Genomic DNA, 16641 nt, shown 5'->3' with positions numbered 1-16641 from the left:
TAATGCAACTGAAGCAAGCTATAAGCAATCAAGAAGCTTTGGGATGGTCACTGCTTTCTCTCTGTTTGGTTATGCATGCATCTTTACCCATCTGAATTTCCCAGCATAAAATATCTTTATTTACTTTATAAATTACTAATTTCCTTTTTAAGGCATTTAGTTAAACCTCTTTGCTGCTGAGCATCAAGTTAGGGAAGAGGAAGAGACAGGAAATTTTTAATGACCATCCAAAGAATTAAACATAAATATTGTTCCCTGCCATATGGGCTTTTAAAATGAGTCTTATCAGACATGCGTCATACTTTTTTTCCTTTCCAAATGACTTGTTATTTTTACTGTTGATTCATATAGTTTTCTTCCTCCTCCTGCTATTCCTCCTTATCTTTGGGAGTAAAAATACTTTGAAGCTTATTGACATAATAGAAATTCTGGTCATATAACTACCCCTAGATAATTTTGGTTAAAAGTTATTGAAGCTAATATTTCTTTAAAACCTTAGTATTGGTTTGGTTACTTTTCAGATGATTTGTAAGCATTCATTAGGCTTTTTGGTTTTGCATTCACTAATGTGAATATAGGTTGCATTTTAGCAACATTTATCATTGCTTTTTCTTGAAATTTGGAATGAGCACAAAAGTTTATGAAGGTTTATTGATGACCTAAGTATGGAAGTTTTACAATTTTTTAAAAAAAAGATTATAGTAACTGGTTTCTCTGAGCTTGGTTCAAAGTTAAAAATAAATTCACTAGTATAGAAAATAGAAGAGTTTTAAAAAATATTTATTAATTTGGTTATCTTAGTCTGATTAACAAAATGTTTTATAAAGCATCTTGCATTGAGGCATTAATACCACCTGAGGGCAGTCTTTCAAAACTTAGTCACAGTATGGCCAGGCCAGTTTATATTTCACAAAAGATTTCTGACCAATTTATTTTAACCTAAACTGTTTTATGTTTTATTTTTTCATTTGAAATATAATGTGCTGATTTTTTAAAATGTTTAGAGGACAAATTTTAAAGTATATAATTTGTAACATTCAATTTTAATAAAATTTCTTATACAAATTAATTCATACAGGCAGCACAATATACCTACTAAGTATTATATTTTAAGATGTAGAAAGTGGTATATTAAGAGATCTGTGTACAAGTAGACAGCTTTTCCATAAAGCATTGATCATTTTGGACTTGCAGAGAGACTAGTTTCTATAATATGCCTTAATTGTAGAATTCTATTTAAAAATATGCCAATTTAAAACATCACAAGGCATTATTAATATATCAAAATGAGGTATTTTCTGTGGCGATATTTATAGAGAAAAGGAAATACAAATTATTAGGGCTGTTTTCAATAAAAGAGGCAGGGAGGAAGAGCTGTATGCTGGTATCTTTACAGCCAATATTAACCTAACTTCAACTAGTGCTTACCTGTAAGCTTTCTTGCTATTTAAGATCATACTGGAGATTGACTAACATCTGCTTAGTTTAAAAGTAAGTGTCAGATTTACTAATCTTGTAATTAAATCTAAGAAAAGGGAAACTATTCTTAAATGCATGTTTGGTGAGTAATTGACATGGCATTGGAATTTAAAAATATATATTTAAAAATTAAAAAAAAAGTTAAGTTGCTTCTCCTTACTATATTTAGTTATTCATTTATTTTTAGCCAGTAAAGAGGACATGAGTCAAAAGCTGCACATCCTTAACACTGACATTGGCAGCAGCAGTGCTAATGTTCCTGACCTGATGGATGAGTTTATAGCTGAAAGACTCCGAAGTGGTAATACATTGGTGAGTATATTTTAATTTATTTTGTTTATGCTAGTAGGAGAATAAAGAAGATCTGTAAAATTTTATTTTTTTAAAGAAGACATTAAAAGTGATTTTAAATTTGCTATTTTTAGAATTTCTATATTTTAATTTTTTTAGGGTTTGGGGGGGCGGGGCAATGAGGGTTAAGTTAAGCCCAGGGTCACACAGCTATTAAGTGTCAAGTGTCTGAGGCCAGATTTGAACTCAGGTCCTCCTGAATCCAGGGCCAATGCTTTATCACTGAGCTACCTAGGTGCCCCCCATTTATATGTTTATAAATCTTTAAAGACAAGCTGGCATGTACTTTTTATCAGTTGAAAAATAAAAATTACTTACTTGACAAAGGCAAAGGCCCCATAAGCAATAAAGATTCAACTCTCCCAGTTTCTAGTTGTACAAACACCTATGATAATAGGATACTGACCCCATCTATCTCCAATGATAAAAAAGTCAGAAGACATGTTTTGAATCTCATCTTTTACATTTATTAGTTCTGTGACCTTTGGCAAGTAATTTAACCTCTTAGTCCTCAGATGTTTAATGAAGTAGTGGCTCTATATGACCTTTGAATTCCCTTCCAACTCTAAATCTATATTTCTGTGGTTCTACCTATGTGGCATTGAACACCACTGGAGGAAATCACATGACTGCTAACTGGGTCCACTAAAAATTTGTTAATTAATATGATTTGGGTATCCAAGGCAATACTTTTATTCTTCCCCAATTGACTTTTTATCTCATTCCCTACATCAACTGTTCCAAACCAGCTCTCTTTTCCCTCTCTTTGTAGGACCTTGATTTATTGTGAAAAGTATGTTTCTATGGGGAAAATAGAGAGTATCCTGAGTTCCCTTGTCTCTTCTGCTTCATATTTCAACATCCCTCCCATTCTTTCCCTTTTTTTTTTCTTGTGGGGCAATGAGGGTTAAGTGACTTGCCCAGGGTCACACAGCTAGTGTGTCTGAGGCTGGATTTGAACTCAGGTCCCCCCGAATTCAGGGCCAGTGCTTTATCCACTGTGCCACCTAGCTTCGCCCCCCCCCCCCCCCCGCCCATTCTTTCCCTTTTTGTTCCATTCTCTGATGAAAAGGTAACCAATCTCTTGCTATGGACCCTGTATTGTATATTCTATCCCATCTCTTTCTCTTCTGGGAGTTGGGTCCTTACCATGTCTTCTCTCTCATAATCAGTTTTTTATTATCTGTTATGTCATTTGCTGCTGTCTGCTCACATGACAAAATTTTCACCATCCTTAAAAATCCTCAAGTTGGCAACTTGAACATGCCATCTCCTCAAGCTATCATAGCTATCACCTCTTCCTTTCATAGCCAGACTGCTAGAAAGAAAATCTATATGCATTGCTTCTTCATCTCCCACTTAACCCTTTGTAGTCTATATTCTGACCACATTATTTATTTATTTTTTTTATATTTTTTTAGTGAGGCAATTGGGGTTAAGTGACTTGCCCAGGGTCACACAGCTAGTAAGTGTTAACTGTCTGAGGGTGGATTTGAACTCAAGTACTCCTGACTCCAGGGCTGGTGCTCTATCCACTGCGCCACCTAGCTGCCCCTTGACCACATTATTAAACTGAAAGTGCTCTCTCCAAGTTTACCAGTGACCTCTAAGCTCTTAAATCCAAGAACCTCTTCTCAGTCTTCATCCTTCTTGACCTCAGCTGCTTTTGACAACCACCTCCTTCTTGTTCTTTCTGGTTCTCCTCCTTTCTAAATGAGCACTCTTCAATCTCTTCTCTTGCATCATCAGTTTGACTAATACTTGTTATATTTATACACAAGGGACTTTTCTAGGATCTGGGTATACAAAGACAAAAAAAGAATAATCCCTTACTCTATGGGAGTAAGGAGATGCAACATTTATTAAGATAAATATATTCAAAATAACTTCAAGCAAGACACAGTACCAACATTTGGTAGGAGTATGGAAGGCTTCCTGTTGATTTTTTGTTTTGTTTTGTTTTGGTTTTTTTGTGGGGCAATGGGGGTTAAGTGACTTGCCCAGGGTCACACAGCTAGGAAGTGTCAAGTGTCTGAGGCTGGATTTGAACTCAGGTCCTCCTGAATCCAGGGCCAGTGCTTTATCCACTGTGCCACCTAGCTGCCCCGCTTCCTGTTGATTATTGAATGGAGTTAGGAATTTTAACACATGAAAGTGAGAAGGAAATGCATTTCAGGTATAAAATGGCCTTCTGAATTTGGGGAACAATTGGTCTGTCTTTTTGGATTAAATGTTAAATTATAAAGGAGAGCGATTTAAATAAGTCTGGAAAGGTAAGTAGAAGCCAAATTGTGGCAAGCTATGAATATAAAACTGAAGAGTTAGGGTTTTTTCCCTAGATATAATAGAGAATCAAAGAAAAAATGTAAGCAGTGGAGTGCTTGATCTGCCTCTTAGGAAGAATATTTTAACCTCTGGATGATATAAGATGCACTGGAACAGTGAAAATTCAAAGTAGGGAAAACAAGCAAGAGGCAATTGTAATAGTAGAGGCAAGAGGTGAAGACATTTTGAAGCAGAATAATAGCTATCTGAGTGGAAAAAAAGGGATGGATATATGCTTAAGATGTTGTGGAGGTATAATTTATGACAACACAAGAGAATCTTTCTAAGAGTTGGATTGTCAGGAGGATGACAGAGCAAAATGAAGGCTTTTTAAAGTCAGACAAGGTCTGAGAAATGTGTTTGTAAGCAAGCAGGGAAAGAGTTCCTAAAGAGGAGTGCTGTAAAGGGATGGTCTTGGAGGATACAAGGTTAAGAGCACAAGCTAGAAGGGTTAACTTTAGCAAGGAGAATGACCACCTCTCTTTGAGACAGAGAAAGAAGGAATTGAGTGTGATGTAGAGGGGTTTTAAAGAGGGGTTTCTGAGTAAAGTAAAGATGAAGTTCTCTACTGAGTTTGAGGTGGAGGGGATCCATATAGTGGGCTCAAGGACAGAAGTGAAGTTTTGGAATAAATGCTCTAGAGAGAGTGTGATAGAAAGCTATTCAGGGGGCAACTGGGTGGCATAGTGGATAGAGTGCTGGCCCTGGGTTCAGGAGGACCTGAGTTCAAATCCAGTCTCAAACACTTGTCACTTACTAGCTGTGTGACCTTGGGTAAGTCACTTAACCTTCATTGCCCCGGGGGAAAAAAACAAAAAACAACCAGGAAGATATTCAGTCAGTCAGTGATTGAGCATTTAAGTATCTATTATGTGTCTGCCATTGTACTAAATGTTTGGAATAGAAAGTCAATACCTCTTTACAAGGAGTTCATAGTCTAATGAGGGAGGCAACATGTGAATATCCATATGAACAAGATATATACTGGTTAAATTTGGGATAGTCTCAGAAGGAAGGTAGTAAGATTAAGAAGGACTAGGAAAAGCTACTTGCAGAAGGTGAGACTTGAAATCTTGAAAGAAGCCAGGAAGCAGAGAGGAGGGAGGATGTTCCAAGCATGACGGATAGTTGAGGAAAAGTAAGGATGCCGTCAGCATCATTGGATCAAGAATACATCTCCATGTAAGGTGTAAGAAGACTAGGAAGGTAGGAAGGAGCTAGGTTATGATGAGCTTTGAAAACCAAATTGTTGCAGTTTATATTTGATCCTAGAAGTAATAGGGAACTACTGTAGTTTGTTGATTGTAGTATGTGCATAAGCGTATCTTTGTGCACCTGTGCCAAAGGTAGACCTACACTGAGTGTAGGATGGATTGGGATGGGGAGAGATTTGAGGTAGGGAGACCAAGCAACTAGCAAGTCAATATAATAGTTGGAGCATGAGGTGGTGAGGACTTATTCCAAGAGTGATTATAACATTAGAGGAGAAAATAGCATAACAAAGAGATATTATAAAGGAAGAAAGTAGAGGACTTGACATCTGATTAGATATGGGAGGATGAGAGACAGCAAGGAATCAAAGATGGGAGGAGGTCCTATTCTTGACTGTAAAATTCAAGGTAAAATAGAATAATTTCTATGTATTAATGTAGGCCCTATCAGCTTAGGCAAAGTAAATTTATAGAGGATCTAGTTGGCATTGTTTTATGACTTTCACCAGCAGAATTTATCATTTCTAATCAGGCATGGCAGGAGCAAGGATTAATACTTAGAGCACTCTGTATATTTGAAATGGTCAACCATAGCTTCAATAGGGATAAAACACTAGGAGAAGAAGACAGGGCTGTGGGCTAGAGGTTGTGGTGAAGATGAGGAATAGGTTTAGAGGTCTCTTTTAGTGTAACAGCAGCTCTTGTGACATTTCATAAGTTAGTAAATACCTCAGTACCCCAGCAACCATGGTGAAGGAACCCACAGTTGGCATTGATCTTGGCATCATTTTTTCCTGTTTTTCAATATGGGAAAATGGAGGTCATTTCTAAAGCTAAGCAAACAAGACTTCCTCAAGCTATCTCATCTTCACTGAGCCAGAATTGTTGATTGGTTATGCTTCAAAGAATCAAGTTGTAATGAAATTTACCACTACAGTTTTTGATGCCAAATGTCTGATGGGTCACAGATTTGATGATGTAGTTGTACAGTCCAACATGAAGCATTGTCCTTTCATGGTGGTAAAAGACTCAGGTTAAGATCCAAGTGGAGTATAAAAGGGAAGCCAAAAATTTTTATCCAGAGGAAATACCTTAAGAGGTTTTGACAAAGACAAAATAAATTTCTGAAACTTACACATGGGAGACATTTAAAAATGATGTGATCACCCTACCAGCCTATTTCAGTGACTCCTAATGTTGGGTCAGCCACCAAAGACACTGGAACATCATGGGTGTCAATATGACCTAAATAATCAGTTATCCAACTACTTTTGTTGCTAATGTTAAAGCTTAAAGAAGTAAGTTGGGGCTGAGAGAAATGTGTTGATCTTTGGCCTCAGAGATGGTGACCCTTTTGATATTTCCATCTTTGCCACTCAAGATGGCACTTTTGGAAATCAGGTCCACAGCTGCAGACATCAACTCAGCTGAGAGGGAACTTTGACAATCTCATGGTCAATCATTTCATTGCTGAGTTTAAATGTAAGTAACAAGAGAACAAGTAAAAAACAAGAAGGCTGTTTTCTGCCTCTACAGCACTCATATATACGTGTGTGTGTGTGTGTGTATACACACAAGTATACACACATACACATGCATATACATATATATATTTATATATACACACATACATATACATATATCATACCTCCTCTTCTAGTACTCAGGACAGTAGTATTGGGGTTGACTTCCCCTCTGAAAGTATTGCCTTCTATCTCTGTTACCTGTGCTCATTTCAAAAAGCCAAATGCTGATTTTTTCCCCCCTTAAAACAATGAACCTTTGAAAAATACCATAAAGGAATGCCAATCTAGATAAGTGAAAGATCCATGACATTATCTTGATGGGTGGTTCCACTTGCATCCCCAAGCTTCAGAAACTTCTGCAAGACTTCTTCAGAGTCACAGAGCTGAATGAGAATATCAGTCCTGATGAGGCTATTATTTATGTGCTTGTTTGGGCATTAATATGAGAATGCTTAGAATGTACTTGTTAGTATCTTACTGTAAATGGTTATAGTGGAATGAAGACATAGGCCAGAAAGTAGAGGAAGCTGATGAATTGGGAAGCAAGATTGTTCTAGATGTTGATCTATATAATGAAGTTCCTGAATCTTAAGGCAAGGATTAGGGGGAGAGGAAGATTTTTTTCAGAGAACTTCTTGAAAGAGGATAGGCAATAATTTTTGAACATGACCTTCAAATTTCTACCAAGGGGGTCACCATCCATCTAGTTATTCATGTTCATAGGTTCGGTGTCATTCTCAACTCCTCACCTTACATAAGCTTACAAAATCTTGTTGTGTACGTCTCTACAATATCTGAATGTGTTCTCTTCTTTCTGCTCATGTAGCTCACACCTAAGTTCTGTCCTCTCTCTTTTTTTTTTTTTAGTGAGGCAGTTGGGGTTAAGTGACTTGCCCAGGGTCACACAGCTAGTAAGTGTTAAGTGTCCGAGGCCGGATTTGAACTCAGGTCCTCCTGACTCCAGGGCCTGTGCTCTATCCACTGCGCCACCTAGCTGCCCCACACCTAAGTTCTGTCCTAGCCATCTCTTGCCTGTATTATTTCAATCCCTTCAAATTGTTTACACTGCTCCAAGTTTCTCCCTTCTCTCATCTTTCACACAGTTGCCAAAGTAATTTTCCTAAAGATCAGGAATATGTTGCACCTTCACTTCTCTAGTAAATAAACTTTAATTGCTCCCTGTTTCCTTTAGAATCAAATGTAGATTTCTCTATTTAACATTTTGAGCTCTTCATAATCTGGCCCCATTTGACATTTACCAGCTTTATTATACATTCCTTCCAGATATTCTATGATCTAACCGTGCTGCCTTATTTTTGTTTCTCACATATGATAGTCTGTTTTCCATTTATAGAAATTATTTTTACAGATAGCCATTAAAATAGATATTGAAACATTAGCCAAAAGCTTAAATGTTTCCACATTAATGAAAACAAAAATACAGTTCATCATGTTATGAGTATCATGTAAACTCCACCAAAAGTTCTAGTTAATTATGAAGTATCTCATCTCCTACAAAGTAGCTGTTCACCATGCCTGGAATACTCTCTCATTTCACACAGAAGTGCCTAGCACATTGTAGATGGTCAGTAATTGCTTGATTGCTTGATTCATCGTTGGTCTAGAAGTGGCAGTGGGAGCAACAAAGAATTTTTCTTTTTCCTTTTGGCCCAGTGTGGAGCACTGGTATTGGAGAAAATAACTAGCTCTTAAAACCCTTAATGGAGTATGAACCAAAGCTCTTCTGGTCGTCTCATCTGATCTTATGGGTTCAATTATTTTGTCTCTGCAAAAGACTCCTCAGATGTATATATCCAACCCTAATCTCTGTCCTTACCACCTACCTAACTACTGGACACCTCCACTTGGGTGGAGACATCTCAGTTTTATCACATCCAAAACAGAATTTGTCACCTTTCCTCTGCTCTTTCCTATAGAGTTCCTTGTTTCTGTTGAGGACATAACTATCCTCTCTTTCCACTTATGACCCTTTTTCCCCAGTGAAATTTTTACTTGACCCCAGGTGTATAGGTCTATAAAATAGGTATATATAACCTTTTACTGTTGTCAAATTTTTCTCAATCCCCACACAAAGTGTCACAACCCATGGTTAAGAAGCTTTGCTCTAGTCACTATATGCAATCATGGAGTTATCCTTGACTCTATATATGTAATTAGCCATGAAAACCTGTTAATTCCATTCTAAACATCTCTCATTTGTGACCAAATAGGGCGCTGAACTTGGAGTCAGACCTCAGTTCAAAATTGGCTTCTTATGCTTTAAAGGTCAGGACAAATTATTTAATCTCCACGCCTCAGTTTTCTCATCCTAAAGAAAAGTCTAACCATGGCACCTCTCTGCTCAGGAAACTACAGGGGCACCCTATTACTTCTAGGATAAAATACAAACTTAGCCACAGGAGGAGTTAAGAGTATAAGTTGCAAAACAGTTGCTGATCTGCTCTGGCAAAGAGAGTTTTTAAAAAATAATTCTTTTTTTAATTACCAACTTGAAAAACATCAACAAACACGAACATTTTAAAATTATATTTCACATGGTAATACAGATAACTTTCCTATTTGTCCATTTCCCCTTCTAAATTTCTTTTCGTTTAGTGAATGGAATTTCATTATTGAACATTACCTAAGCCAGTGAACTCAAAGGTCCAGTTTTCTTTAAAAAAAAAAAATCGAATAAAAGCTGATCAATATCTCTTGATTTTTTAATAAGTCCATATTCCTATTTTATTTCACTGGCTTGAAATAGGATGTAGCGTGGTATAACAATATTCTAATTCTTTTTCTTAGTTCATTTCGGTACTTCTGAGTTCATCAGAATTTTAGAATTATCACTGTCTTTTCTTTGGCCTCAAACTTTTTTTCCTTCATTTTTTCCTTCTATTCTTCTCCCAACATATGTTTTGCTTTTCCCAATTCTATTTCCTTTTCTCAGTCCCTTGGGTTCATATGTTCTCCTGACAAATAATCTTTAATGAGAATGGAAGAATAATTAGTTTTATTTTTATTCCCTTCCCTGTAATTGATCCTTAAGTAATAGAATAATAAGAGGCAGCTAGGTGGCACAGTGGATAATAGAGTGCCAGGCCTGAAGCAAAGAAGAATCATCTTCCTGAGTTCATATCTGGCCTCAGACACTTACTACCTGTGTGACCTTAGGCTCTTGAAGAATTGGACACAACTGAAATACAATTGAACAATAGACTAATAATAATAAATAATATAATCAATATTTTATTTTGGTTATATTAGCATGAAAAATTCTACTCTCATCCTCTATTATAGTGTTAAATGATCTTCATTTCTTGAAAGGTTTGACAGCAGGATGAAAGCCCTGGCTAGTCCTATCCAAATGGAAAAATCCACTAAATAGACGGTTTAAAGGTTCACCCTAGTTATCCTTTGAGAAGCTTATCACTAGAGGGTTGCTATCAAATAATGAAATATTTGGGCTGCGGCAGTTCTTGAAGACTAGCAGATAAGTTGGATGGTGCCTAATCTAGGTTTATGGAGAAGAATATTCACACCAGGGTGGAAAATATCTTTCAGATGGAATAAACAGGATTTTCTTTCATTTTCAGAATATGACAAGAAGAGGGAGCAGTCCAGGTAGCCTTGAAGTCCCAAAAGACCTGCCTGATATACTGAACAAGCAGAATCAAATGCGTCCTATAGATGACCCAGGTGTGCCCTCAGAATGGACTTCTCCTGCCAGCGCAGGCAGCAGTGACCTTATCAGCTCAGATAGCCATTCTGATTCTTTCAGCGCTTTCCAGTATGATGGCCGGAAATTTGACAGCAAGTATCTGGTTTTCTGCTTAGCATTATAATTACCACTTTATTTGTCCTGTTTCCCCACTGTTAATTGGCTAGAGCATGACTACATAGCATATTATAAGTATGCTTTAGTTTTCACAAGTATCACAAAGTATTATACAGGCTATCCCCAAAGTCTTTGATTTGTTTTAAGCTATTAGCTGACAATGGCACTGCTGTATACATTCTGGGCATTCTGAATACTGGAAGAATGTCCCACTTTATCAGTACTGTAAATAAGTGGAAATAAAATTCTTATCCTAGAAAATAAAAGTTGATTTAAAATTGGCCCAAAGAAAAGGTTTAGGAGGAATGAAGCAGAGGGAAATATGAAAAGAACAAGAAGTTATGATCAGTGGGAGAATTTGGGGGGGAGGGCAGGCAATGAGGGTTAAGTGACTTGCCCAGGGTCACACAGCTAGCAAGTGTCAGGTATCTGAGGCCATATTTGAACTCAGGTCCTCCTGAATCCAGGGCCAGTGTTTATCCACTGCGCCATCTAGCTGCCCTAGTGGGAGAATTTTAAGCTTAAAATGACACAAAGACTTTTGCTACATCCTGTGAATGCCATGGGTATATATGCCAAGGTCTGGACCATAGAAGTACTTCCCTTTGAATGGCAAGTTTCCCAAATGAAATTATATGTTTCAATTTGTCGAAACCAGTTATCTGTAACTTTGGAGAAAATTCAGCTCATTGTGACAGACATTTTATTAAGTAAGTATTAGATACAGTGTAACAGAATAGATAGAGTACTGAATTAACAGTGAGAAACCCCTTGGAATGGGAGATCCTGTCAGGTTGAGGAGATAGTATAGGCTAGCCACTAAAATTTTCTTCAGTTGTAACATGTTAAGACCTTGTCTTAGGAAGATTATTTTGGAAACTATGTAAAGTGAGTTACACTTTCCTTCCTATAACCTTATGCCCCAAAATAAATAGCACAGAATATAGTAATGTCTGCAAAGGATCAGCTATCTTCCAAACATAATATATTGTGATATTCTAATCAGAATTCAGGATCACTAAAAAAGTTCTTCTGAGTGGCAAAAATTGGGAAGTGATCATGTAGAAAATGTTGAAGGTTATTTTTTTATTATTACTTCATATCCAAAAACTATTCTGTCACTCTGCACTAGCAGTATTGGGAAATATAGAAGATAAAATAAAATGAAAGCATTGAGAATCAAGTTTGCATGTGTGACAGAAAACACCCCAAAGCAGCCCCTAGCATGAATTTCCAAGAGTTTTACTCTTCTGGATAAATTTCTACTTCTTTTGTCCACAGTACTATGTATCTTTGCCAAGGATCCTGGGATTTAGCCACACCTCCTCTTAATTTATGTATTTTAGCACTACACACACACTCACACTCACACTCACTCTCTCTCTCTCTTTTTAAAGTGAGGCAATTGGGGCTAAGTGACTTGCCCAGGGTCACACAGCTAGTAAGTGTTAAGTGTCTGAAGCCGGATTTGAACTCAGGTCCTCCTGACTCCAGGGCTGGTGCTCTATCCACTGCGCCACCTAGCTGCCCCCACTTTTTAAAATGTACAGACTTTTTTCATAAAATTTCAAGGTATAGATCTTACGCACATTAACTATATTGTAGGTATTGTTGGTTTCCAGAGTCATCACGATGTCAGTTTTGGCTCAGTTGTTCAGGAAGTAAGATATTTTCTCTTTAGTGAGTATTTGGGATTTTAAAACATTTAAAGCAGTATAGCAGTTTATGACAAGCCTTAATTTACTAATTTACTGATAATAAGACATTCATTAAAAAACATCCAAGTTTTATTGATGCCTTTTGTTTTTCTACTACTATTATTTTGGGGGTAAACTCCCCCCTTTATCCCAGAAACCATTCCCTAGTTATCCTTACCATGGAACCAAGAAAAACAGTTGTGCAAAAAGAACAGACACATCAACCACATATCTGATAGTGCACAACACTTTGCACCCATATTTCCTAGAGAAAGGGAAGAAAGTGCATTTCCATTTTTATAGGGAGGTCAATTGGTCAGTTTTAATTAAACAATTTTTCTTTTTTATTTTATTTATATTGTAATCATTGTGTATATTGTGTGTATTGTTTTCTTGGTTCTGCTTACTTTCATTTTATATCATTTTGTGTATGTTTTTCATTGCTACTCTAAATTCCTTTTGTTCAACACTTTTTGCAGGACAACAGTATTCTGTTAAATTAATATACCATAATTTGTCCAGCCATTAGTCAGTGGACCACCCACTTTGTTTCCTTTTGGTAAAGAAGTGTTATAAATATTTTGTTATCTATAATTTTTTTTCCCCGTTATATGTGACTTTCTTAGAGTATATGCCTAGTTCAGTGACTTGTACCACACAATTCAGTTTATTCCCAGAGACAGTTGTGCCATATCATTTATACCAACAGTATATTGATATGACTATATTTCCCTCTAAGATTGACTTTACTTGTTTTTTCTCATCTCTTTCAACTTTCATAGTGTGAAAAAATTTTTAAATTTTCATTTTTTATGATTATTCTTTAGAGCGCTCTTTCATATTATTGTCAATAGTTTGTAACTCTTGAAAGCTTTTGATATCCTTTGACCATTTTTAAAAAATTAGCTAACTCTTGATCTTATGTAATTGTGTTGTTGTTATTCATTTGTTCAGTCATGTCTGTCTCAAAGTGACCTTGTATGTGGTTTTCTTGGCAAAGATACTGGAGTAGTTTGCCAATTTCTTTTCAAGGGGATTGAGGCATACAGAGATTAAGTGATTTGCCTGGGGTCACACAACTAGTGAGTGTCTAAGGTCTGACATGAACTTGAGTCTTCCTGACTTCAGGCCAAGTGCTCTACCCACTGAGCCATCTAGCTGTATTAGTTTCCTTTCATCAGAGATTTGATAGAAAAGATTTTTCCCCCTGGTTGATCATTTTCCTTTTTATCCTAGCTTTTTATCCTAGGTTTTGTTTATGCAGAAGCTATTTAATTTTATGCAGTGAAATTGTCAGTTTTCTCTAATGATCTTCTCTATCTTTTTTTAAATTAAATTGTCCCCCTAATCATAGTAGTGAAAGTTCCTTCATTCTCTTCTAAAGTTTTTTATATTTATATTTTTATATTTATCTTTAAAGTTGATTGGTATGTTTTTCAGTTTTTCTAGCAGTTCTATTCAAATGGGGAGTCTTTTCCTAAGTAGTTTATTTGAACAGGTTTATTGAACCAAGTGGGATTATTGAACTCTGGGACACTATATCTGATCATTTTTAATTCTTATCTAGTCTCTTCTACTCATCCGTAAAATTGTTATTTTATAGTTGATTAATTTACATTTTAATTTTATCTATTTACAGACTTTGGCTTTGGGGTTGATGCTGGTACACTATCTTCTACTGAAGTTGATGCAAGTTTAGGATATCAACAAAGTGCAGAAGAACTAGATGTGGCAAGTTTAACTACGCTGCACATAGATTCTGAAACAAGCAGTCTTAACCAACAGCCATTTTCTGCTGAAGTTGCAACTATTACTGGTAATAATAACATTTATATAGCACTTAAAGATTAGTGATGTATTAACATTTGACATATAAATACATAGTCGCATATATAATCTCATTTAATAATGTTACTTGTGAATTGTTAAATATATACACATGCATACACACGCTTTTTTTTTTTTTTTTTGGCAGGACAATGAGGGTTAAGTGACTTGCCCGGGGTCACACAGCTAGTGTCTGAGACCGCATTTGAACTCAGGTCCTCCTGAATCTAGGGCTGGTGCTCTATCTACTGTGCCACCTAACTGCCTACACACCTTTTTTTTTTTTTTAAGAAATTGACAATCCTGAGGAATCTTGGTTATGATTTTATTGAAGAGAATGAAATTACCATTTAGGAGTAGTTAAGAGAAATGTAATGATTGCCTTTTTCATCATCATGAATTGTCAGTCTAGGCTTTTTATAGACTTCCTCAACTTCTCACTCTCTTTTTTTTTTTTTTTAACTCCTCACTCTCTTACTTTCTCCCATATCCAATTTGTTGCCAAGTTCTGATAATTCTTCCTTCATGATATCTCTCCCTTCTCTTTTTTGGGCATTGCTGCCACCCTGATGCAGACCCTTATAATGTCATGTCTGGACTCTTTTGCAGGAGCCTGCTTAAGACTCCCTGCTTAAGGGGTCAGCTAGGTAGTATAGTGGATAAAGTACTGACCCTGGATTCAGGAGGATCTGAGTTCAAATCCAGCCTCAGACACTTGACACTTACTAGCTGTTTGACCCTGAGCAAGTCACTTAACCCTCACTGGCCCCTGCACCCCCACCCCCCTCCAAAAAAAAAGGATTCCCTGCTTAAAGTTCCAACTCCAATCTATCCCACAACTAACTCAACTGTCAAAGTGATATTTCTAAAGTACATATGACCGGGTCATTTACTTCCACCCTACCTCCTCATTCAGTAAACTCCAAAGACTCCTTTTTAAATATTTTATTTTATTTTTACTTAATAGTATTTTATTTTTTCCCTAATTACATGTAAAGATAGTTTTCAACATTTATTGTAAGATTTTGAGTTCCAAATTTTTCTCTCTCCCTTCCTTTCCCCCCCAAGACAGCAAGCAATCTGATATATAGTATGTATAAATATATATATATATACATATATACATACATAATGTATATATACACATACACATATATACATACATATATGTATACACATATACACACACAATAATGTTAAACATATTTCCATATTAGTTATGTTGTGAAAGAAGACTCAGAATAAAAGGGAAAAACCATGAGAGAAAAACAAACAAAAAAAACCATCAAAAAAAGTGAAAATAGTATGCCTCAATCTTCATTTGGACTCCATAGTTCTTTCTCTGGATGTGGATTGCATCTTCCATCATGAGCTTTTTAGAATTATCTCGGATCATTGTATTGCTGAGAAGAGCTAAGTCTATCATAGTTGATCATCATGCAGTGTTGCTATTACTATTATAATGTTCTACTGTTTCTGCTCACTTTGCCCAGCATCAGTTCATGTAAGTCCAGGTTTTTCTGAAATCCACAAAGGCTCCCTTTTACCTCCAGTATCAAATATAATATCCTTTGTTTGCCTTTCAAAGCCCCTCAACCAGGCTTCTTCCTACCTTGTAAGAATGTAACACATTCTTACACTTCACTGTCCTCCATATGATCTGATCTAATGACACTGGGTTCATTACTGTTCCTTGTCTCCTAGCTTCTCTTCAAGTTTTAGCTGACATATCATCTTCAAGATGCTTTCCCCAATCTCTCTTAGTGCTAATGTCTTTGCTTTGAGAATACTTCCAGTTTATCCTATATGTTTTGTTTGTATATAGCTTTTTGCATATTGTCCCTTCTATTAGAGTATGAGCTCCTTGAGAGCCGGGCTGTTTTTAATCTTTCTTTTTATCCTCAGTGCTTAGAATATTGTCTAGCATATAGTAAACAGCTAATAAATGCTTATTGATTGTACTTGACTTCTCTAAAAATTCATGTAATATAGAAAAGTTGCAATATATTGCCCAATAAAGGAAGTCTGTGCCACTTAAAGGTCTATGGTTCAAGAATTTCATTCTCACCAGTTTGTGAGTTTGGTAAGTCAGATGAGTGCTTTTCTTAAGACCTAAAATTAAAACATACTTATTTAAATAAATATATGATGATCCAGTTCAATTACTTACTTTTTTAGTTGTTAGAAAAAAAGCTGAAATTTAGTTGAAGGTTAATGCCATTCCTGGGTGTAAATGGTTCAAAAAGTATATAAGGAGGAATGATAAAAAGCAATTTAGTATGGAGAAACAAACTGGTATAATTGGATAGTGAGCTGGCTGTGAAGCTGAGGTTCACATCTCACCTCTGATAGATGTTTGTTGTGGGACCCTGAGCAGATGACTT

At 36.2% G+C, this 16641-nt stretch overlaps 1 protein-coding gene across 11 annotated transcripts in view; it reads left to right on the top strand.

The window, feature by feature from the left end:
* Positions 1–16641, top strand: part of RALGAPA1 (Ral GTPase activating protein catalytic subunit alpha 1) — a 304015-nt gene that overhangs the window by 131528 nt on the left and 155846 nt on the right. For all 11 annotated transcript variants that reach the window (XM_043989575.1, XM_043989574.1, XM_043989567.1 and 8 more), the window contains 3 exons: positions 1667–1791; positions 10492–10708; positions 14070–14246. In XM_043989575.1, coding sequence (XP_043845510.1) covers positions 1667–1791; positions 10492–10708; positions 14070–14246 — 519 coding nt within the window. The remainder of the gene's footprint in view (positions 1–1666; positions 1792–10491; positions 10709–14069; positions 14247–16641) is intronic.

This window comes from Dromiciops gliroides, chromosome 2, assembly GCF_019393635.1.
Source record: "Dromiciops gliroides isolate mDroGli1 chromosome 2, mDroGli1.pri, whole genome shotgun sequence".
NCBI classification, from domain to species: domain Eukaryota; kingdom Metazoa; phylum Chordata; class Mammalia; order Microbiotheria; family Microbiotheriidae; genus Dromiciops; species Dromiciops gliroides.
This window is presented reverse-complemented; position numbering and strand designations above follow the sequence as displayed.